The following is a 25540-nucleotide window of genomic DNA, read 5'->3' on the forward strand; positions in this document are numbered from 1 at the left end:
TTCAACAATAACATATATTATTTAGCAAAATATGAAATTTATCATACAAGCATGCATTAGACGGGTTGGAGTGTTGTAGCATGTGAATCAATACTTGTGTAGATTGAAGAAACATGCTCAATATATATTGGTTTAAATACTATACTATTTAAGTTTTTGAATTGATGATACATTCTCAACATGCTTTATGGTAATTAATACATTAGGATCCAATGTGATAGATCCAATATTAATTGGAGTCTTGAGAACAACTGAACAATAATACATAAGATCACAATGTTACTTCACCACGAAACTACCCAAGAAAAATTAGGGATACATGCATCAATGTATTATACTTCGGGTTATTTGGGTTAACCCAAATTTGGGTTCTCAACCCATAACAACGACCCGGATATTTTATCTTGGGTTCGGGTTAGGAGTTTAATCGGTTCAGGTGAATTTGGGTCGTGTTATTCGGGTCTCAAGTCGCTTCGGTTCGGGTTTGTTATTCGGGTACGGTTAAAAACCATACCCCTATTCTGGTCTAATGACATGGAGGGGACGGTAAAGGCTTAAGATCTTAAGGTCTTATATTTGAAACCTGACTTAAGGGGTTTTTCTCATATTACTGGGTTTCCTTCTTGACATTGTTCTTGAGTAAGTTAGGTGAAAAGCGTCAAAATCAGTATGAACGATTGACATCCCATGATTCCAAACGTTAGTTAAAAAATATAAAAATAAAAAAATTTCACCTTTAAAATTAACTAATATTATAACTTTAAATCCCATGTCAAATAAGATGTAACAAGGGTGACAAAGCAAACACCTTTCTTTTTCCACCTGGTTTATGCTTGCCGTTCTTTCCATTTTCATGTCACCAAACCCCTTAATACACCACCACCATTAGATTCACACATTCACATTCACATTCACATTCACTCACAACCCAAAATTATGGATCCAATACCCTCTGAACCCAAACCCCATAATCAAGATTTGAACTTGAAAGCCACTGAGTTAAGGCTTGGTCTTCCTGGTTCTGAGTCACCAGAAAGAAATATTAATAATAATATTGGTATCAAGATTTTGGTGTCAGGTGCCAAAAGGGGTTTTTCAGATACCATTAATAATAATAATAATATTAGTTCTGGAACATGGGGTTTCAAGAACTCTAGTTGTGTTAAAGATTGTGAGGGTAGTTTTGGTAAAAATGGTGGCTTTTTGGCTGAAAGTAATAATAATAACAAGAACCCTTGTTCTGCTGTTAAAGATAGTGGTGTTAAAGCTTCTTCACCTAAACATGCTAATAATCACCCTGAAGTTCCTGCCGCTGCTTCAAAGTAAGGTTTTTTTATTTTTAATTTATTATTATTATTATTTAGTTATTTGGTTGTTTAATATATTTGACTTATGAAGTCAAACTTTTGTTTATGAAATTTAAAGTTTTGAACATGCTTTTGTTTGTTTTGAGCATGAGTTTATTTATAGTTCATGGTACTTCAAAGTAAGGATTTATTTATTTATTTATTTTTTGGTGGTTTAATATGTTTGACTTTTGAAGTCAAACTTGTGTTTATAAAATTTGATATTTTGAACATATTTTTGTTTGTTTTGAGCATGAATTCACTTATGGTTTATGAAATTTAAAGTTTTGAACATGTTTTTTATTTGTTTGGATTTAAATTTTACTTATAGTTTATAGCACTTGGTAGTTCAAAGTAAGGATTTTTCCTCTTTTTTTAAATTTTTATTATTATTTGGTAGTTTAATATGTTGGACTTATGAAGTCAAACTTGTGCTTTTGAAGTTTGATGTTTTGAACATGTTATTGTTTTTTTAAGCATGGATTTACTTATAGTTTGTAGTACTTGTTGTACTTCATGATTGGTTGTAGATTTTTTCTAGAAAGGTTTACCATATTAGAATTAATGTTGAAATATATAGCAACTTTGTTGACTTTTGAAGTCAAAGTTTAGAGAACAAATCTAGATCTTTAAAAAAAATAAAAATTCATGGTTCATATTTTTAAAATATTGTATTTCTTATGTAAAATAGTATGTTTAGGTCGTGTGTAGTTTATATTCATAAATAAATATATTTTTTCTTGAATTTTATAAGATTTCAACAAATATTACATTTTTATCGTTTTCATTTTATTTTAAAATTTTTTAAGCCAAAGTAAGGGTTTTTGTAACTTATTTGATGGTTTAATATGTTTGACTTTTGAAGTCAAACTTGTGTTTATAAAATTTGATGTTTTGAACATATTTTTGTTTGTTTTGAGCATGAATTCACTTGCAGTTTATAGTACTTCTTGTACTTTATGATTGGTTGTGGATTTTTACTTGAATGATTCACTATATTGGAATCAATGGTGAAATATATAATAGTTTTTTGGACTTTTGAAGTCAAAAGTAGCTTACTTCTAATAGTAGAACATCAATTATTGGTAGAAAAAAATATCTAAATCTTTTAGTTTATTTTTTATTGCAGTTTATAGTACTTCTTGTACTTTATGATTGGTTGTGGATTTTTACTTGAATGATTCACTATATTGGAATCAATGGTGAAATATATAATAGTTTTTTGGACTTTTGAAGTCAAAAGTAGTTTACTTCTAATAGTAGAACATCAATTATTGGTAGAAAAAAATATCTAAATCTTTTAGTTTATTTTTTATCAATGGTTTATATTTTTAAAAGTTTTGTAATGTTTAATAAATGTGCAGTTTATATAAATAAACAAGAAATTTGTTTTATAATTTATTTTAATTTAAAAAAATTTATACGATTAAATGTTACATTTTTATCGTTTTTTCTGATTTTTTTTAAAATTGAGAAGCGAATTATTCATTTTATTCCGCGTGTTCTCGCAAAGAAAGGGTTTTTACCTTTTACACTTATTTGCTAGTTTGACATGTTTGACTTTCAAGTCAAACTTTTAAGTACAAAATTTTAATGTTGATGCTTTTTGTACTTTATGACTGGTTAATGGATCTTTACCTAAAAGAATAATCATATTGGAAACATTGTGGAAATATGGAACAATTTTGTTGACTTTTGAAGCCAAAGAACTTGCCAATAAAAGTCAAACCATATGATTACAATAGTCAACTTTTGACTATTTTTCTTGATTTGAAACAGGGCACAAGTTGTGGGATGGCCTCCAATTAGATCATTTAGAAAGAACTCAATGGCTGCTAAAAACACAAAGAATGAAGATGACCTGAATGCAGAAACAGGATCATGTGTTTATGTGAAAGTGAGTATGGATGGAGCTCCGTATCTGAGGAAAGTGGATCTTAAGATGTATTCGAGTTACTTGGATCTTTCTTCGGCTTTAGAAAAAATGTTTAGTAGCTTCACTCTTGGTAAGATTCTTTTCTTTAATTCCATTATTATACAAATTAATTAATAAATAATAAATGAGCCAAGCCTAGGCTCGAGTGCAGCATCGAGCTCTATTTATAAAGGTTGAGCTTGGCATTTATTATTTATTAATTAATTTATATCATGTGAAAACATTTTTTGTATATATTTTAATTATAATTATATATATATGTTATTTAGATATTTTATCATATTTTATGTATAATAATTATAATAAAAATATAAGTTTAATATAATAAATAAAAAATATATATAAATAATAGGCTTGTTTAGGCTCGCGAGCCAGCTTATTTTTAAGCTCGAGCTCGTTTAAGCTTGGCTCAAATCGAACTTTTAGTGAACCGATCTTGAACAACTCGCAAGCGTCCTTGCTCGTTTACACCCCTAGCTGTTGGATAAAGGTAACTGTCCTCACCCGTTTATATATAACAGGTTTAATAAAACCTTCCGAATCATTTTATTTGAAATAATTGTGTTTTTTAGTGTAATAAGTAATGACTATAATTAAAAAAAAACCTGTTTCGACCCAAATCCATTGCAACCTGGACCCGTTCCGAACCTAACCCATTCTGACCCTAACCCGACCCGTTTTCCAGTTAGCATGACCCGACCCGTTTTCCAGTTAGCACTATGTCTCATGCGTATCTCGCAGCTCGCTAATGAAGTTAGTTCTGTAATGAATGCGTCATTACAACATAAAACTTGTAATCAGTTATAAAAAAAGTTAAGGATTTTCTGTTAGCTACAAATATATTCAATTAACTCAAGAGATTTCATTTTTTTTTGTTGTTGGATTTGTTAACTTTAAAAGTGGTTGACTTTTCAGGTCAACATGGTACTCACGGGTCGAGTGAAAGCCCGTTGATGGATCTTCTTAAGGGTTCGGAATATGTGCTAACTTATGAAGACAAAGATGGTGACTTGATGCTTGTTGGAGATGTTCCATGGGAGTAAGTTTCAAAACTTTGACCTTTTGTGGTCAAACCTTATTGTCGGTTTTAAAACCGTTGTAGTTATATCTCCAACTTTGCAAGAACATATTTTGCTCATTGATTTAATCTATTTTGAAGCTGAAAATTGTTATCTTGTTTGACTTAAAAAGTCAAACTTGCTTGTTTGACTTTTTTTTATCTTGTTTGACGTTAAACATTATTAATTGTTGCAGTATGTTTACTGGCTCTTGCAAGAGGATGCGGATCATGAAGAGTTCTGATGCGATCGGACTAGGTAAAATCTTGTTTATTATGTTTACAATAAATCCAAAGTTCCAAACTTTTATTCCAACAAATCTTGGTTGTTTAAACAAGAATCAAGAAAACCGTTATCTTGGTTATTCGGGTTTCTTGATTTATAGAGAAATAATTAAGATTCAAGAAACATGTGAATCAAGAGAACCCACAAAAATCTTGATTTGTCCAAACAAGAATATCTTTCATTTTTGTCATCTTTTAGTTATTAAAAATAAAACTTTTTATGACGTTCGGGTCATTATCGGGTATGTTTATGATGATTTCGATGGGTCACATAACGACCCAAAAATCGTACAAAAAGGGCATATTAATGACCCATATGGGACCAATGTCTATTTTAATTGACTAGCAGCAAAATGTAATAAACGCGACAATGAGTGTATTTTCGGTTTAAAAAAACGCTATTTTAAATAGGATTTTTTTACACAAAAATGTAACAAACTTTCACATTGTTGTCAATATAAATTTACATTTTATCTAACAAACTTTTATTTTTATTATATTACCATTTTTTATGCATTTGAACCAATATAACCAGTAAATATAAGTATATAACAATGACAAGTGATGGTTTAGCTTTTTTGGGGTTATATTTTGGTGCAAAAAAAATCTTTCAAACATGTGATTATTCTAGCTTTGAACCGAAAAATCGATCATACATTCATGTCCTGTTTGATGTTTTTTCTATAGCCCCTCGAGTCATGGAGAAATGCAAAACGCGTAACTAGGTGCACACGTACTCTAGCCAACGATCCGAGTTCCAACACTTTGTTTCTATAGTTTTTATATTATGATTCTTGTGAGGTGATAATGTTCATTTTATTTCATTTTGTATGTCCCATTTTTAGGCTTATGGGACATAGACATAATATATATATAAAGATATATGTATGTGTAATCCTAGATGTGTAATTGTTGATATGGATGTTTTAGCATAAGCTACTTGTACCTTGTGCTTGTTTGTGTGTACTCTAGATTTTGCAACTTCTTATTCCATGTTTTACTCATTAACCACAAAATCTAACAACCAACTGATTTGTGTATGGACTTCCCTGATTTTTGGACCAATGTTTCATATTTTCATATCTATCAAAGGCAACATATTATGGTTACTTTTATTTCAGAAAAATGGCTCCACCACCCTCCTCCGCCTCCATCAGCCGCGTCATCCTCGCTCTTTTCTTTGCGTTTTCCATCACCACCGCGGGTCCACACCATGGTATGGGTCAAAGAAAACACGGTAAGGGCCATACCATAGTTCCCGTTCCGGTTGTGATCCCACATGGAGATCCTGCTGTTGTCCCACCTGGAGATCCAGCATTGGTCCCACCCGGAGATCCTAGTCATGTGGTCCCACCAGGAACTTCGGCTGATGTTCCACCTGAAATTTCAGACGGAACTGTTCCACATGGAGATCCTGCGGTGGTCCCGCCAGGAGGGACCCCGACCGTTGTCCCCCATGGAGAACCAGCGGTTGTCCCGTCAGTGGTTCCACCAGCTGAAATTCCACCTGGAGCACCGTTGGATGAAAATGACTTTGAGACGGACTTTAAGGGTTCATGGGCGATTGATAATCCGAATGTGGGTGTTGCGGCAATGCAATTCCAGTTGATGCCGAACAACAAAGCCGTGTGGTTTGATACAACGTCTCTCGGTCCGTCTGCCCGGGAACTCGGCCCGCCGGGCAACTGCCCGAAAAGCCCGGAGATGAACTTTAAGCCTGATTGCTATGCACACGCCATTGCTTATGATATTGAGACTGGAGAAAGTCGGACCGTTTATGTAAGTAATCGTTTTCAATCATCACATATATGCATGTATTTGCTTTTAGTCATCGAGTGTGTATCGTAGATGGATGGTGAACCATGGTGCTCGTCGGGACACTTATGGCCCACGGGTGACTTGGTGGCTACCGGCGGCACTCGAGGAGGCATTAAATCGGTTAGAATGTTGTCAATGAATGACCCCAATGCCAACTTTGTGGAGAAAAAAAATATTCTTGCTGATAATAGATGGTACTGTTGACTACATATCCTACTTTCTTTTTAAAAATATTTGTTAAAATTTTACTCAAAATTAACTACACCGAACCGAACTATGCAGGTATTCATCCAACCAAGTTTTGGAAGATGGAAGCGCGGTAGTTGTGGGTGGCCGAAACTCGTTTAGCTACGATATAGTCCCGCCAAACAAACTCGAATTCCCGTCACAAAAATTTAACCTTAAGTTCTTACAAGAAACAACCGTCCCGAAAAGACCGGGCCCCGGTATGTACATCGAAAACAACCTCTACCCATTCTTATTCCTCATTCCCGACGGTAACGTTTTCCTCTTCGCCAACGATCGTGGCATAATATTCCACCCTTCCACGGGCGCCATAGTCCGCAACTTCCCGAAACTACCCGGTGGTGCCCGAAACTACCCGGCATCTGGGATGGCCGCCCTCCTCCCTCTAACCGTCACCACGGGCGACATCCACACCGAGGTGGTTATTTGTGGCGGAAACTCGCAAGAAGCGTACCAGTCGGTGGACAGTAAACACACCAAAGAGCGGGTTTTCATGCCCGCTCTTCGAGACTGCCACCGACTAGTGTTGTCAGATCACGCGTCCACATGGGTCAAAGAACAAGACATGCCCTCGGGCCGGTGCATGGGGGACCTACTCCACCTCCCGACAGGGGACCTACTAATGATCAACGGCGCACAAAAGGGAGTCGCGGGTTGGGAAAACGCGATCGACCCGAACTTCACACCTATTTTATACACCCCGCATAAACCGATGGGTCAACGTTTTAAAGAAATGGTTCCAACCAACATAGCCCGAATGTACCATTCGGTCTCGGCTTTAATGCCCGACGGGAAGATATTAGTCGCGGGAAGTAACCCGCACTCAAAATATCTTTTAAAAGCCGAGTACCCAACCGAGTTACGGGTGGAGAAATTCTCACCACATTATCTGGACCCCGCGTTGGCGGGCCATCGGCCCGTGATCACGCCCGAGGGGACCGATAAGGTGTTGAAGTATGGGAAAGAGTTCAAGATTAATGTTAAGTTTAGTGGTCAAGTGAATGATAAAAATGTGAAGGTGACATTAGTCTATCCACCATTTACAACTCATGGGTTTTCAATGAACCAAAGACTAGTGGTTGTGCCGTTGAAGACGGTGGCGGACGGGTCAATCACTGCGGTGGCGCCACTGTCGGGAAAGATTGCTCCGCCGGGTTATTATATGTTGTTTGTGAATTTTCGCGGTGTTCCTAGTAAGGCTATTTGGGTTCATATTGAGTAAAAGTGGGTTATATGTTTGTTAGTAGTTTGTGAATTATGATGTTTGATTTGTTTGTAGAGGATGTTTATTTATAGTGTAAAAAGAAGTAATGCATAGAAAATTTTCTACATTTTATGTTGTAATGAGCAATGTTTTTATAACCAAATTATTCGGAAGACCGGACGTCTTTATGGTTCACTGGTCAGACTGTTTTAAAAAATCAAACGATGTAAATAGTTAAAAAGTTTCAAAATTTTTCAAAATTTCAAAGATATGAAAATGACTGTCATTTTGGGTGAATTTGTATAACCTTAAATGAAAAATTAAAATAATATGAGGTGTAAAATAGTAATAAATAAATTAACAAATAAGATTTTAAATGAGAAAAACAAAAATAAATATATAAAAAAATTAAATCCAATCAAATTCAAACAAAGACCAGTTATGTCTCTAGCTTAATAGTCGGTCTGGTTCTGAAAACATTGATAACAGGACGATATAACTTTATTATCATAAACCAACATAAAAGGTTGTACTTGTACGCGTTAAAAATAGTAGCATTAACTTCGCACCCTTAACCATCAAACGCGCCTAAGCTGTGATTTTTTTGGTTTCGATAAGCCGTTTTTTAATCACCCTCTAAACTACTTTAGTGCTATCAAATCACGATAATCAGTTCTTACAAACAATCCAAAACACCCTGTAAATGAATAAAAGACAACAAATAGGATGATATTGGGCACTATATGACCATATCCATTCACATTTCATAATTTATATAACAGGGCATCCTATATAACAAAAATGGATACCCAATAGCCAAATCTATTCACTTCCATAAAGCTAAAATTGGCCGATTAAACCCGCTTTTGCTTCCTGATAAACTCGAACTCAAATTCTCGATTTCCCTAAACCCGATCTGCAATCAAAAGATAAAAAAAAAACGCTTATAAATTTCATATTTGACCATCTATGTTTCAGATTTTCATTATATCATATATGAGAATATTAGCGTTTAAACAAGCCAACCGTACGTGTGCATACATAATACACGCTCTTTGTATGCATTTTCGATAATAAAGTAGAAAAGTTCAAACCTTGTCCAAAAGAATATCTTGAAATTGATCCGGGAATATTTCAAGATTCTTGTAGTTAGTCGATGCTACCTGCATATGACACGAAATAAATCATAATACAAAACATAAAAACTAAACATCATGTAACACGCTGCTACACACCATAAAACATACATGTAAAAAATATATGATCTGAGTATAAAAAAATAATTAACAAAACCATAATGTAACTTACTTCACCTTTTCATCATTATATGCAAAAAAACGAGTAAATTACAATTTTTGACTTTTCGTTGTTACCATTTTTCGGAAACCATTGTTAAACTAAAGAAATAAAAGAAACATCCTTTATGTTTTATAAAGATTACACGTTTCGTCCTTCGTTAGTTTTTACGTGAAGTCCAGTCATGTGCGTTGCACATAAGGGCAATTTGGTCTTTTTACACAAGGGTTATTCTTGTCATTTACGAAACAACAAGATAATGACATGCCAAACAACATAATTTTTACTTACTATATGTTGAATAAAAATGGAGAAAACATTTTTTTTTTCTCAAGTACTATGAAAAGTGAGAATAAGTTGCATTATTATTGTGTAAAAAACTTCTTATAATTGAATATACCTCTGACACTTGACGGTTACTGACGTATGATTTCCATGGCTGAGGTTCCAAAATAAAAACTCCGCCCTGTTTACGATTAATCACACATTAGATATATGAAAGTTGTAAATAAAATGAGCAGAGAAATGTCACTTGCAAAAAGTAATAATTAGAGGTGACAGTTTTGGCTCATTTACCAACAAATGTATTAGTTTGAGTCTTATTAGGCTATGTGTAGTGGAGGGGCTACAAATTGGGGCGTTTTGCGCCATGTGGCGCCCAGTCAGCAAAGAGTGAGTTTTTTGTTTTTGGGGTGTAATGGTGTAGGGGTTACAAATAGTAATATAATAATATATATATACATATATATATATATTACACACACATATATATAATAATAATATAAACAAACAAAACAACAGACATGCTGGGCGAGAAAAAGACCCCGGCCCGCCCCTTTTCGCCCACTTATCGCCGGGGGGGGGGGGGGGGTGTTCTAGCCCCATTTCGCCCAAATTTCGCCTGAGCTCGAGCCCACTACACATGGCCTTATCTCACTACTCAACTCATAAAGAAAATTAAAAAGAAATAAAAAACAAATGACAAAAATGCCCTTAAACTGTTTAAAAGAGAACATTTACAGGTTTAAGTAGCCGCCAAACTTTTGAGAATAATGTAATTAAACCTTCATCGCCCCAGTTTAGATGGATCCATTTTGTAACACTCAGGCTGCATAAGATAACAAATGCAATCAATGCCAAAGAAAACGGGTCAAATAGAAACTAAATGAAAAAGTTAAGTTTTAGCCAAAAATGAAACAGTTCAAAATGTCTAATGGGTCAAAAGACGTCAATAGTGTAATAATATTCGACACATTAACCAGGGGTGTCAAACGTGTTGGGTTGGCAAGTTGGCGGGTTAACGGGTTGCGGTTGGCCGGTTGACGGGTTAAAATGTGCAACCCGAACCCAACCCATATTATTATTCGTGTCAAATATGTCAACCCTAACCCGTACACACATAAATTCGGGTCGACCCGAACACGACCCGTTTAACCCATATTTTTTAAACAAGTTAATTCATAGAATCAGACATACAAATTATAATAAAATCAAACCATACATTGCAAAATTCAAATGGAATTTAAGCATGAGTCGATTTAGATATAGATGGATTTGACGATATGCTAATGCATATTGGTGAATGGATAGAAGAAATGCGTCTTGGGTAATGAAATTTTGGTTTTGAACTTAAAACTGCCGTTCGCGAAAAAGAGAATTTAAGAGGAGACCTAAAAAGGTAATATGAGGAATGGAAAATAATTAATTCTTCAACACATTTTAAAGCTAAAGAGGGAATATAAAATTAATTTTAAAATATATAAAGTTAAACGGGTTAACGGGTCAACCCGAACCCGGCCCGTTTTTTAAACGGGTCGTGTTAGCCAACCCAAAACCTGTTTTTTTCGTGTCGGGCTCGGATTGGGTTTCGGGTCGTGTCAAGAATTGACACCCCTAGGTAGAAAGTTTAAAAATGATGAGAAAAGCGTATGCGGGTTGCTCAGACCCAAATTTTAAACAATAGAAAACTCGTGTATAACCAAATCACCTAGTTGAAGGCATAATGTAGTATGTGGCTAAAACAGTTACTCAAGGGTAGCTTTGGTATTTTAACTAACATATGGCAAAGATTAAAGCTTACCAAAGAATGGTATCGTACACCTCATTTCCCGGTATTGACCAATCAAGAACAATATTATCTTTCTGGAACGAGACTCGGTCAAACAGATATGAATCAGGAGAATCCCCAGAATTTTCAACCCAACCCGTTTTATCCTTTGACTTGTCAACCGTTTGATCCTTCTTTTTTTCACTCATTTTCACAATTCTTCTAAGGTTCCAATATGCATCTTGAACTCGAGCTGGAAAATAAAGAATTTTGAGTTCACTTTAATCAGCAATATCATGTAGAACAAGATCACACAAATACTTTTAGTCCAATTTTAAAAAACTATTTATAGTAAAGATCATATGTTTTCAAGATCAACATCACTCACCTGAATCTATGTCTATCCCAAGAATTTTCTCGCAACCGAACTTTTTTGCTGCAAATAAAAAAATAAATCACACTCATTATTTCTTTATATTAAGTCCAGCAACGATAGCAACTTTATTATTTATTAAACACTTTGGCTCAAAACTGAAATTGAAGATTACCGATGGTAATGGTTATTAATCCACTATTGCAGCCGATATCAAGACAGTTTTTCCCTTCAAACCATTCCTTCCTCATAACCTTTATCCTTGGATCTTCCTCCAATCCTTGATCAATCTGAAACATGAATTAAAGAACAAACTGTTGTCAGTAAACACAAAACGAAAGTCCATTGCAGACAAAACTTCAAATTCAGCAGTGAGCCCGATATTGTAAAAATTGCCATTAGCCACCAACTAACCGGTACTTAATCACTAATCGGTATGCTAACATTTCGACTTCACCAAATCAGACCAACATATCGGCAGTCGGTCAAGGCCAGTCCAAATCATTCAAAATTTGAAAAAAAAATCTTTGGAGTATTAAAAAAATTATACTCATTAATCCATCCTTTTAATAGGTTTGAAAAATTATATATAAAACTTTGAAAACCACATTTAAACACTAATTTTTTAAAGTTGTTTTTTTCATATTTTAAGTGTTATCAATCTTCACCAATATCAAAAAGAAATAAAAAAAATATGTAGATTGCGGAAGTACATATATTTATCTAGTGAAGTTACATATACGTATCTCATTCGAGGTAAATATATATAGACTATGAGCTACATTGATGCATTTTCGGTAACAACACATATTTTTTATTTCTTTTTGGTTTTGGTAAAGATTAATAACATAAAAGAAAATGAAAAAACAAAAATTTAAATTAGTGTTAAAAAATGGTTTTTCAATTTGAGTTTAACCCCTATTTTACAAAAGTGAGTCTTTTTAAAAGCTTGAATCAAACTGAATTATTTACGTTAACTACCCTAAAACATTTAATTTTCCTCGAAACCCTAGCATTAACCGAAAGAATTTAACCAAAGTCAAATCACACAGCAACAATTTAACCTTCAATTAACCTCATCAATGTCTAGAACATACACATATAATTATAATATAAACAAACATAAAATAAAACGTTCGGGGTATTTGGGATTCCTTATTTTATCTCCTTATGACTCACAGGATCATGATTTACCAAACATCTTATTAACTTATAAACTTTTCTAAAAAGTTAATAAGTTAAAAAGGAATCCTAAATATGCAATCCCAAAGACCACAGAAGACGAATTGAACAACAATTGCAATTAACTGTACAATATAAATAAATAAAAATAAAAAATATTATATACGAAAAATAAAAATAATATGTAGATTGCAAAAGAACATGTATTTATCCAGTGAAGTTACATATTTGTATCTCATTCAAGGTAAATATATATGTAATATCGCAAACAAGTAACAACACACATTTTTTTATTTCTTTTTGGTAAAGATTAATAACATAAAATTAGTGTTAAATTACATAAAAGATTTTAAAAAGTTGTGTGTGTGTATATACATACATAGGAGGTTCATTAGGGAATCACAAAAATATAAAGTGGGAACCATAATAAATATTACATGTAAAATGTAAAAAAATCTTTTTTTCGGAGTTTTTGCATATAAACACACGTAGAAAACATTCGTAAAAAAAACTTTATTTTGCTCTCAAAATTAACATGTCAATAAAACATTATGCAAAATTAAGTTTTCCCTAAAACATTTAAATATAATTTACAAAATTTAAGCAAATTCAAATCACAGAGTGGACAATTAAATCTTCAATTAACATCATCAATGTAAAGAATAGATACACACAAACATAATATTAACAAACATGAACTAAAACGACGACGAATTAATAAAATTGAGAATGAAATTAAAATTAGGGGTTTTAGTTACGCGATATGTGTAGTAGTTTCTGTAATTGCCGAATATGGCTACTTCCTTCTGCTTCTTTCTCTTCTTCCCACCGGATGACTGTTGTTGTTGTTGTTGTACGGTGTCGTTTTGGGGGGTTTCTTTGGCTTCTTCCATGTTTTAGGGTTTATGGAAAGAATGAATGAGGGTTTTGTTTGGTCTAATCAAATGTAATGACTACAAGGGTGAAACATTTACACTATGTTCCGTGTTTCAATTAACTAAGTAAAGGGAAGGAGAACGAGGGACGGAAAAAATGCTTTTTGTTTCCGAGTTTCATTTAAGAAAGAGAAATGAAGGAAAATTTAAAAGAGGTGTTTCTGAGTTTCATTAAAAGAAAGAAAAAGAGGGGAGGGAAGAGAAAATGATGAGTAAAATAAAAGAATTTGTGTCTTTCCAAATTGGAAAGATTTGGAAGGAAAATAAGGTGAAGAGAAAGAGGAGATATCAAAAGAAAAGATAAGAAGAGAAAACTTTCTTTTCCTTGCTTTTCTTTTCATAAATGAACTCGGGAACACAGCATTATTCACGCGGATCTCACAAGAAGAAATCTATAGGAGCTTCTTTCTTTGCCGAGATTTCCGCACGTTTTAACACATCACAAAGAATATCCCTGACCAAATCATGTCTATATTTAAACCCCGGGAGTTCTTTGCAAAGAACCGCGGGTTCACCAAAATTATTTAAACAAACTTTACGGCAGACCGGGCATGGCTCATCAACTGAGAGTAGGGGATCATTAAACGATATTTAAGAATGGCTCGGTATTCAATTGCTGACATGTGTTGGCCTAACCCTTCGATGGGGGTGACACACCAAACTTTTCTCCCAAACTTTGGACGATTTTACTATAAAGTGCACTCGCCAAAGCATTTTGGGCTTTTAGGGGGGGTGTCCTTATTAGCGAACCCGCCAAGATTAGGAATAGAGTTGTGCAAACAATCCATCTCACACCCAAAATCGGAATCTAACCCATCAACACTAGAATCATGCAAAATGTGGCCCTGTAACTTCTAAGATTGTGTTATAGAGGCTACGAAAGCATATGTGGAAACATCCTCAGCTGAATATAACCCTAAACCACCATAATTGATAGGGAGATAGGCCAGTCTCCATTGAAAATCACCAAAAAACGGACCCCCATATACCACAATATCCTCAATCGCCGGTCGAAGCCATTTGTTAAAACACAGAGACAACTTCTTTAACAGACATAGGCTGGCATGTTCGGAGTCCGAACAACTTAGCCACCCCTATACATGAGCGAAACAAGAGAATCTCACATTGAGGGTCACGCAGACGAGTAAGACACCTCATTAGTTCCACTGCTCTTGAAGCTTTAGTAACGACCAAACTACTGATAAACCCAACGTCCCGGCTAACCACTCCTCCAAGGAGTTTTACCCCTAGCTCCGGTCTCCCAATTCCGATACGAAATAAACCTACTTTTTCCTTTACCCCATTGCACGACGGCCAAAATACTTCGGTCTTTTTAATATTAAGCTCAAGCCCCAAACTTGGCCCCTCAGATCTAATAATATTCAAGGCTTTAGCCACTTCAATGGCATCTCCTATAATCGTGCCATCATCTAAGTACCATGCATGGAAAAGTAACTTAAAACCATCCTATACCCGATGAATGACGGGTGTAAGGCTAATGCAAAGAGAAGTGGTCCTAAAGGATCGCCTTGTTGAACCCTCTATAGTTGACTGAATACAATCATTCCCTACATATGGCCTAGTCGGTTGCCCGTGAAGAAAATTAACCCATAGGGAAATAGATGGGCGTCTGGCACGAACCTCCTGCAGGAGTGTAGTCCTATCCACCAAGTTGAAAGCATTGAAAAATCTACAATAAGCAAAGCCAATGACCCATCAGAGTGGAACATGTTAAGAAATCTATTCGCGCTATGAAGCACCGCCTCCGCTCCACTTGGGATCCCCACCCCTGAATTGAAAATCACCAAGGTATTTTGCCATCTCTTTCCAACACTCCTCATAGCCACTTTGGATACAAGCCTTCTCCATATCGCTCCAACGGAAATAGGCCTAATCCTATTATCGGGCTTAAGAAGGGCGTTAGGGGGCAGAAGCCACAAACTCCACCAAAGCAACAGGGCATCTCCCCCCTAACCACAAGTTAACCACCTCAGTGATAGCTTTAGGCGACCCACGGCAATCGCGGATCCTTCTTCACATAGGGAATCCAAAATATGTTGGGCCCTAAGCCCATCTCTCCCACAAGAAGTCCTTTTAGGAAATGATTTAATACACCATAAAATACTTTCAACGTCCACATCCAAAGGGGCCTCCGAGAGTAAGGACCCAAGCAAGGTGCGGGGGGGGGGGGGGGGAGATGGGATGCTTATAAAGCAACGATTTCATAGTAGCGTCACCAAGAGAAGAAACACCCGAAGAGCATAAAACTTTAACCGTGCTTGTGAAGTGTCTGTCAGCAAACCTTTCGAATACACTGCTTAGCATTGAGGCCCTCCCACGAATGATCACCCACGAAGGAGGTCTCATTGGCTCTTGGGCCCATATACATTAGTTGGTTAAAGAGCGATTGGATAAAATCAAAACATCCGTTTCCATCACCCCAAGTTGCTAGGGCCTGCCGAATAGAATGGCATTGTAAGGATTTCATATTCCCCGACCTATGCTCTTGTCGGCTCGAAGGCTTGACAACTTGTAATGTGCAATGGGGTAATATCAAAAGTTTAACCCACACTTCAACGGACTCTGGCCTAGACACCACCTTGCATAATAAAACAGATAAGGCCTGGGCAAATGCCATACGACAACTAGGAGGGATGCTTTTTACTGTCTTTAACAGGAGTGCGAAAATACGGTCAATGAGGGTCGCGTCCAAAACTATCCTGCGCAAAGCAACTACATGTATTGCAAGTTGTGGCTTAGGGATCCCCACAAGGAAGTCTTCCACCCCTCCCGTATCAACCTTGAATTTGATAACGTTGTGTACATGGTGACAGTTTCGCTTATGGGCCTGCAAAGACATACACTCACCACACAACCATAGTTTGGCAACCTTTAGAGCATCTGTCAAAGCAACAAAAAGATCAAAATCCTCGGATACCACATGCCGCATAACGCATTTCTTCTCATCCGAACATAGGTGTAGCCGCTTTATATGTGCCATCAACCATTGGACCCCCTTGGACCCAACCAATCCATTCGGACAACAATGGAATCCTCTAAACGGGCATGGCCAAAAACCTTCTAAAAAGCTCGTGCCCACCTCCCCCGAGGAGGCTCCTTTGACAATCTGAGCATTGGTCATAACCCCACATGACAAAAAGGCCAACAAACAACCTTGAGCTGAGTTTTGGGAGTAAAAAACCCGACCTAAGAGGAGAAAAGAGAGCCCATCCGTAAACCCAGAAAATCCGATTAACTCATTGAGACATTTTATCGAACCCCTGACGGGCAGACCCAAAACCGAGGATTAAAGGCAGATTTGAAAATGCAGTATGAGTTTGAAGATAATAGTGGCGGTTATGGTGAGTTGATGGTGGCGGGGGCGGATGTTGGAGGTGGCGAACGTGAATAGGGGTTTAGGTGGCGGACGTGACTACTGTCAACACTTAACAGTAAACAGACATGAAAGGCACCTTTAAATCATTTACCCTACCAACCAACCACTTTTAAGATTATGTATATTGTTATAATATTTGCCCAAATTATAACAAGATTATTGAAGTGATATGTGAATAAAGAAACAAGAGGCTAAAGAGAAAGTGAGAATGTAAATTCTTCTTGATACATTTACTCGTTATAAATACATCATATTTATAATGTTAAAACATTATTTAAGAAACACTATTTAGGGGGGACAAAACCATATAATTGGTGTCATACAAAAAGATTGTCGGTGAACTCATATAATTGGTGTCATACAAATAATATTGTCGGCGATTCATAACACTCCCCCTTGGATGACACCTTTTCAAAACTTCGGGGTCTTGAAGTACTGTCTTGTTAAAAACCTTGCTAAAGAAAAACCTAATGGGAAAAAGATTTAGCTATGTCACACCCCGACTTAGGGCCTAGGCGTGTGACCACAAGTTGGTACCTGTTTTGTAAATATATCAGAGTTTTTGGTTAATTTTAGAGGAAGACTTTAGGTTGAATATAATATTAATTTACATTGAAAATTTACTCGGGAATTAAATACCCGAGTATTGGTTTACAAAAGATTGTTTTCATATTACAAGGATTTTATATAAAAAACGGAGCCATCTTGTACGCGCTTCTATCTTCAATAAGACTCCAATCCTTGTTAATGCTACTTATGCTTAATTACCTGCAATGGGTTGGAAAAATACGTCAGCTATATGCTGGTGAACACGTATGACTCAACAAAACATTTGAATGACAATATAATACAAATATAGTTTTTTCTACAATCTCAGCAGAAGCATTTCTACTTCTGGTCTATGTACCACTGCCCCACACACACAATTGTTCCCGAGCCACGTAGCCCTTACTGGGAGACTAGTTATGACCATTAGCCCGCGGCCACGTAGCCTTAGAATGATTAGGCTAAATGGTTATGTTTGGATCCAGACACATGTGTATTCGGTCTGAGTTGACTTTATTTTCTACTTTGTATTATAAAGTTTTAGAGATTACTTGATCTCATATAGACATTTGATTGACTCGTTAAGACAAACACCTGTTCGTCTTAATGAGTATAAATATGTTTTGACTAATTAAAAAGGTTAACGTATTCACCTGTATCGTCGGTGTTGAAAACCTTGACTGATCGATTGATTGATTGTGAATGATATTAACCTATACATAAATAGGTTCGTATGAATGTTTTGAATTATGTTAAGCTATGATTGTAAGCTTAACCTTGAAATCGTTTATCTTTGATTGTGAATGAAAACATTTCTTTTATGTGACGTTTGATATAGCATGCTTTGGCCTAATAGGTTCTATCACGTTGGTAAGTTTCTCCAGGTAAGTAAACGGGTCCCTCGGTTGATTGAGATTTATGCGAATTACTTTTCCTTAGGCAAGAAACTTACTACTAATGATATCCCCCTTTTAGTTACTACATGCCCGTCAAAATATCTCTTTTACTTCATCATGAAGTAACGTTTATGAAATCATGATTGTGAATGTTTGTTTGTAAAATACGATCAAGGTTAAAGGCCATAGCCTTGATTGATAGTCTAAGTTATAATTCAAATAACTTAAACATAACTCCTACCTTAATTCGGATGCTTAGATTGATAATAAGAAAAAGGCAGGATCTTGATCTACTCGCTTAAGTGATTGCTACTTGATTATAACTTCGTTTCTTGCAAAAAATTTAGAAAACAGCACGTCGGCTTGTTATGGCAACGGGGCACGCCTTACGAGGTTATGTGTGTGTAAATGGAGGTGTGTTTGGGATGAATGGAGCTCATGCCCGTCACCCCCCTTTTATAGGCGATTTTGGACCCCGTCACAGTACGCGCCCGATCCTTTGGGACCTGTCGCGTACCGCGGCGCCGCAATTTTACGCCGCCTTATGCGGTGGTGACTCGTGGCCTGTCACATTGCGCCATGTGTTGACACGTGGTTGGACACGTGTCCACTAACTCAGCAACCCCATCGCGCTACGCGATGGGTTTGATTGTTATCCCGTCGCGTACCGCGACGGGAGGAGATTTCCAAAATTTTCATTTTTAGTCCTTGAACTTTCTAAGTTAGTACATTTAGGCTTATATTAAAGAGGGTAAAAGACGCGGTGTTACATTCTCCCCACCTTTTGAATAATCTCGTCCTCGAGATTCATTGGAATAGATTAGGATACTTTTTCTTCATTTCTGACTCGAGTTCCCACGTATACTCGGGTCCTCGTATTGAATCCTATTTAACTTTTACGAGCTTGAGTCGTTTGTGTTTGAGAAACTTAATCATACTATCTTCTATTTGAATCGGCTTTTCTACAAACTTAAGCTTCTCGTTGATCTTAACATCTTTCAATGGCATTGCAAGGGTTTCGTCGGCTAAACACCTGCGCAGATTAGATACGTGAAATACGTCATGAATGCCTTTCATTTCATCGGGTAACTCTAGCCGATAAGCAACTGGTCCAATTCTTTCGAGTATCTTGAATGGTTCAACGAATCGTGGACTCAGTTTTCCTTTCTTCCCGAATCGGATTACACCTTTCCAAGGCGATACTTTTAATAAAACTTTGTCACCTTCTTTGAATTCCAAAGGCTTGCGGCGAATGTCCGCGTAGCTCTTTTGTCTATCCCTTGCTGCTTTTAATCGTTCTCGGATTTATATAACTTGATCAGTGGTTCTTTGAACAATTTCAGGTCCTGATAACTGACTATCACCTGTTTCAGACCAATATACAGGTGTTCTACACTTACGTCCATATAATGCTTCGAATGGTGCTGCTTGGATACTTGTATGATAACTGTTATTGTACGAGAATTCCATCAGCGCAAGATGAGTGTCCCAACTTCCTCCTAAGTCGATAACACAGGCACGAAGCATATCTTCCAACGTTTGAATTGTACGTTCACTTTGGCCATCAGTTTGGGGATGATATGCGGTACTTAAGTTTAGTCGAGTCCCCATAGCTTTTTGAAAACTGGACCAAAAATTTGAAGTGAAATCACTATCTCTACCGGAAATGATGGATAGAGGCACACCATGTAATGATACTATGTTCTCGATGTATAAGTGTGCTATACTAAATTTTTCTTGAATTGGTATAAAATGGGCAGACTTGGTAAGTCTATCTACAATAACCCAGATCGCATCATTTTGGCGTGAAGTTTTTGGTAACTTCATGATGAAATCCATAGTTATCATATCCCATTTCCATATCGGGATTTCCGGTTGTTGTAGTAATCCTAACGGTTTTTGATGTTCAGCTTTCACTTTAGAACACGTCAGGCATTTAGCTACATATAAAGCAATGTCTTTCTTCATCCCGATCCACCAATAATCATCTTTTAAATTGTGATACATCTTGTCACTTCCCGGATGCATCATATACTTTGACTTGTGTGCTTCTTCTAAAATCTTATCTCTTAGACTTCCGATCATCGGTACCCAAATCCTTGTACCTAGTCTAAGTATTTCATCACTTCCTTTAACTAGTTGATCGATTGTTCCATTCTCTTTTTCAGCTTTAATATTTCCTTCTTCTAGTGCCAACTTTTGAGCTTCTTTGATTTGGCTAGTTAAATCAATTTTAAGTTCCAATCTAAGAGCTCGAACTCTCTTTGGTTTCTCATGTTCTTTTCTACTTAAGGCGTCAGCTACCACGTTGGCTTTTCCTTCACGATATACGATCTCACAGTCTGTCGTGTCCCTTTCGATTTCAGCTGGATCTTAATCAATCATGTCATAACTCACACAAATTAATCGTTTTGACAAGAGAGTTAATGACGGGTTGCTATATTTAGAAAGATATCTGTTTGTTAAAGGCGGAATCAATAACAAACATACGGTTGCAATGAATAATCAAAGGTAGAAAGCACACTTAAGATTCACTCAAAAGATTTCCATTTATATAATGTTAATCATACAAAAGGATAATTTATTTAGGGTTTTCTCGGAATCCTAAGACAGCCGTCACACAATATATTCTCAGTTAATGTGTCTGTCTTATCCTTATTGTGCTCTTTTTGGCGGTGTGCCCTAAACATTCTATTTATAGGCCTGCCAACCTAGGACAGCTGTCATTCCTTCTAGAAACCCTAAATACAATTATACATATTCAAAATAAACTAAGTGTAAAAGAAGTCTTCCGGGTAGGCTTTGCATCAGTCTTGTCTTTCCGAGTATGCTCGGTCATCCTTCATAACTTGGTAACATAGAAGTGTGCTCGGAATCAGTTTCCGGGTAGACTTTACTTAAAGAGTATTTTACCAAGTAAAATACTCATCGAGTAGACTTCAGTCTTCTTGACTTTGCCAGACTTTGCCCGACAACTCCTTACGAGCAACCTTGTTCTTCAATGATCCATTTAAGCTCTTTGCTATAAAATAACTTATTAGCAAAGTGTACTCGGGAGTACTGTTCCTGCTTGAGCTGAACCTTGCCCGATATTACTTAGAGATATTTCTTTAGATTATCAAGCATACTTGGATCATACTTATTAATGAATACCTTGCCCGGTCTTCCAATTTCTTGGCATCTTGGACTTGGTCAACCAAACCTTACTCGGAAGAGTAAAATACTTGGTTCTGAAGAACAGACTTGCTTGATAAAGTGAACCTTACCTGGATTTATATAAACTAGTGTACCTTACTCGGGAATACACTAATTTGCAAACCTTGCTCGGATATCCACTTAAGAAGACTATTTGAAGTAAACCTTGCCCGGTAGGCAAAATATCGTACTCGGCTAAGTAAAAACTTGCTCGGATGTCTAAGGTGTGCTCGGATCCATTACTTAGCGAATTTAGAGGAGGTTGAGAAGATTCCAATATTCCATGTACTTCATTTAGGTAAAATATCCTCATTTGGGTCAAACTCTTGACCCAACAATCTCCCCCTAGATTGGAACACCTCAGCTGACCCAAAACACTCTATGGTTACATACACTCAGCAAAATACATATCAAATTAAAAGGACAAATTACATAATCGAATTACATAAACAATTACACATTCAAAAGCTGTCCGAAGACATTACATGACAAAGCCTATTCTATCTATTCTGTCTTTTCCTTTCATTGTAGGCTGCTTGTCTTCTTAGCTGTATTACTGATGCAGCTCTTTCTCTGAAGATATTAAGCACTTGGTAGTGAGTGTGTCCTTCTGGTATCACCAAGTCTCTTATATCTATGAGATCATCATTGTTTAAACATATCAGATCTGCATCCTTTTTGATTATGGCCAAGACTTTTCCATCAGAGTTCATCAACACATAATGACCAGTGTCTTCTTTGTATTCCACCTCAGTAATGACACCATTCTTCTGTACTGTGTAGTTTGGCCTTCTCATTCTTCTTCCCAAATTTATACATGTATTCATGTTGGACAGTGGGTTTTCATCTCGGACATACATCTGAAAGTCTCTCTCTGCAATGTCCATTTTTCTTAACTTTGCTGATCTTCTAGATTTGTGCATTTTAGCCATACCCCAACTGACCTTTTCTCTTAAGAATCTGAATCCATTACCAGCTTGTTCATGAAGGTATTTTGATAAATCATTCATTTGCCTTCTTGCATACTGGTCCCTGTTTCTGAAATCATGCAAGTGAAGAGACTCCATTCTTCTTAGTTGTTCTTCATTGAATTCTCTGAAGTCACTTCTCACTATTATTTCCCTTAGCTGTCTGCTCTCCATAATAACTCTTAGAGATTCAGTGACAGAATCATAGTAAAGCTCCCTTGGTAGATCCACACCAGACTGTGGTCCATATGATCTTTGTTGTGCAGAGCTACTTGATTCTCCTCTTCCACCTTGACCTCTTCCTCTAGGAAATCTTTGATGAAATGGAGGTCTGAAAGGAATAGACTTTCTGGGCTTTTGAGGACCCAAGTTAAATTTATTAGCATAAACAGCCTCTACCATTTCAGTAGGAAGACCACCAAGTTCATCAACATTGCAACTTGCCTTATGCAGCTCATCCAACATCTTGGCCATGCCAGGTGTGTTTGCTGATCTAGCAGGTACAAACCTGCCATCTGCATAGTATCTTGGATTTTCACCCTCCCTTAAGGCTTTCTCCCATTCTGCCTTCTGTATATAAAATAAAGTTTTCAAATCAACTTTCTCCAAGGCATTGAAATCCGCTTCAGCCATGCCTCTTTGATTTATCATTATGTTCCTGAGAGTGTTTATCATTTATTCATTCTCCCAAGGCAAAAACTGTTCTTCATCAGATTCTTGTTCAGGCTGTTCTGGCTGGGGGATAAGAGTTTCATCAGTTTTCTCTTGTTCTTTCTCCTTCTCCCTTACAGTCCTGATTCTTCTTCTCTTCTTTGGTGGCTCATTAGGTGTTTCAGTCTGAATTGAGCTCTCAGCTTGGACCCTTTTAGATTTTTCTTTTCTTTTCCTTCTGTTATACTGATCCACAACTGACCGTTTGTCCAAATTCTTAACAATTTCAGGCTTCATGCCTTTTTCCAGTAAGTATCCACACATTCCATTAAATTTTCTTTTCAATTCCTCCACCTCAAGTTCTTCATTTTCTTTAACACACCTCTCTACAACTTTCTCTCTTTCACTAATGTACAAATCTTGCAATTTGTCAACAGAGAAATGTGCCAAATCTTTCTCAGAGTAACCATGTCTTCTCAGATAATCTTTGTATTTCTTGGCATCTCTACTCTTTTGTTCCATCAGCCTTTTGGCTTCCAACATACTTAGCTCAATGTTTGCCCTGTGTACATTAGTCATTTCAACTTGTGGGGACATAACATTAGTGCTTGTACCAACTCTCCCTTCATCCTTATCAGGATTATCATCATCTTCATCATCAGACTCCTCAGAGCCATCCTCTTCTTCAGTCAGCTCATTCATAGCATCTATCTTTGGTTCATCAAGAGCTGGATGATCTGCTTCATCTCTAGTTGATACATCAGGGACACCTTGTACATGTTCATCAGGTCTTAGTGTTTGCAAAGGTGTTGCCCTTATGGGACTTGCTTCATTATCAGGGGTCTCAACAAAGTACTTATTTTTCTCATCCCACTTGCCCCTCTTAGCAGTCTTTTCATGTTTAGTTTGTTCATATGCTCTTTTTCTTCTCTGATATATCTTGGCAAATCTTTTAACTTTCTCAGAAAATTCTTTTTGTGTTTCAGGTACTTTTACCCTTTCTGACCAGTTGTCAGTAGGGTTCTTCCTCAGATCCTCTCTCACCTGTTCAGCCCATTTCTTGGGATTCCTGAAGAGGCAATTGACTCACCAATTTCCTCTTCAGGAATCATACCAGTATTCAAATTTGCTGGTTCAGCAGTTTCAGTTGTTTGACTTTGGGGTTGAAACATGCTGACTACCAAGGCCAAAGAGTTGTCTGCTTCCTCAACTCTGCTCATCTTAATCAATTCTTCTATAACCTCTTGATCAGCCACATCTTCAAGTATTTCTTTTGCTACATTGGCTTCATCGATCAAGATCTCTTGCTCTGCCATTTCTTCATGAGTTAAGGATTGGGCTATTTTCTCCCTTTCCATTGACTCTTTGATAATTCTTTCTTGTTCTTTAAAGGCAACAGCAGCAGCATCATCTCTGAATAAAACATCCTTTTCAGGATATGCCTTAAGAGGCTCTTCTTCTGTCAATATTCCCTTTCCCTTATCCATTATCTTCTTTAATTCTTCTTCAGTTTCAGGAGGACTTGCTGGAGAGAAATTATCAATTTCTTCATGAAGTGCTTCTAGTTCTAAGTTATGCTCTACCCTCTTGGAACTAACTTCTTGATCAGCTTCTGGTTCAGTGTTTATAAGTTCCTCAGTAGCAGCATTCATATCAGCATTCTCAACATTCACTTCCTCTTCCACAATCTCAGTTAATTCTTCTGTAAGCACATCCTCTTCATCATTTAACTTTTCATTTTCAGCATTATTGGTTTCTTCTCCTCTCACTTCCCTTTCATTCTCATCACTATCATCATAAACATTTATGATCATCTTCAAACCATCAACATTATCAATACTTACAACATCAGTCATACCCACATCAACATCATCCATATTCTCCCCCTGTTTTGGGGCAGCTGAGGTTTTCTCAACCTCCTGCACCAGGGTTTGAATATTTATTTCAGCCTCAGTTAACCTTCTCAACAACATCACATTCTCATTGGTTACCTCCTCATCCCTTCTTCTCAACACAACATTCTCATCCATAACCTCCTTAACCTTTCTTCTCAACTCAGCATTTTCCAACATCAAATCCAGATTTCTTTGGAATGTATCAACATGTGGACTAGTAGGTTCTGATGTAGGAAATGGTTCAAATTCAGGTTGGTTTGTGGTAGG

General features: G+C 36.6%; 3 protein-coding genes across 3 annotated transcripts; 2 read left to right on the plus strand and 1 right to left on the minus strand.

The window, feature by feature from the left end:
• Window positions 1–898: 898 nt before the first annotated feature.
• On the plus strand, window positions 899–5569 carry LOC143573770 (auxin-responsive protein IAA27-like). Its single transcript, XM_077058567.1, has 5 exons — window positions 899–1322; window positions 3126–3352; window positions 4198–4321; window positions 4537–4598; window positions 5312–5569. Exons 1-5 carry the CDS (start codon window positions 937–939, stop codon window positions 5347–5349), a joined length of 837 nt encoding a protein of 278 aa, XP_076914682.1. The 5' UTR covers window positions 899–936; the 3' UTR covers window positions 5350–5569.
• A 180-nt stretch (window positions 5570–5749) lies between these two features.
• On the plus strand, window positions 5750–7984 carry LOC143573771 (putative aldehyde oxidase Art an 7). The gene is made up of 3 exons (XM_077058568.1): window positions 5750–6403; window positions 6473–6636; window positions 6725–7984. The coding sequence occupies exons 1-3, from the start codon at window positions 5750–5752 to the stop codon at window positions 7908–7910; spliced, it is 2004 nt and encodes a 667-aa protein (XP_076914683.1). The 3' UTR covers window positions 7911–7984.
• Window positions 7985–8625: 641 nt separating this feature from the next.
• Window positions 8626–13716, minus strand: LOC143573772 (putative RNA methyltransferase At5g51130). Its single transcript, XM_077058570.1, has 8 exons — window positions 13549–13716; window positions 11784–11898; window positions 11624–11671; window positions 11269–11488; window positions 10209–10296; window positions 9589–9654; window positions 8987–9055; window positions 8626–8808 (listed from the first exon to the last, which is right to left on the minus strand). Exons 1-8 carry the CDS (start codon window positions 13681–13683, stop codon window positions 8719–8721), a joined length of 831 nt encoding a protein of 276 aa, XP_076914685.1. The 5' UTR covers window positions 13684–13716; the 3' UTR covers window positions 8626–8718.
• Window positions 13717–25540: the final 11824 nt, after the last annotated feature.

The sequence above is a fragment of the Bidens hawaiensis genome, unplaced genomic scaffold, assembly GCF_021521415.1.
Source record: "Bidens hawaiensis isolate Kalapana, Puna unplaced genomic scaffold, B.hawaiensis_p1.1 tig00026631_1, whole genome shotgun sequence".
Taxonomy (NCBI): domain Eukaryota; kingdom Viridiplantae; phylum Streptophyta; class Magnoliopsida; order Asterales; family Asteraceae; genus Bidens; species Bidens hawaiensis.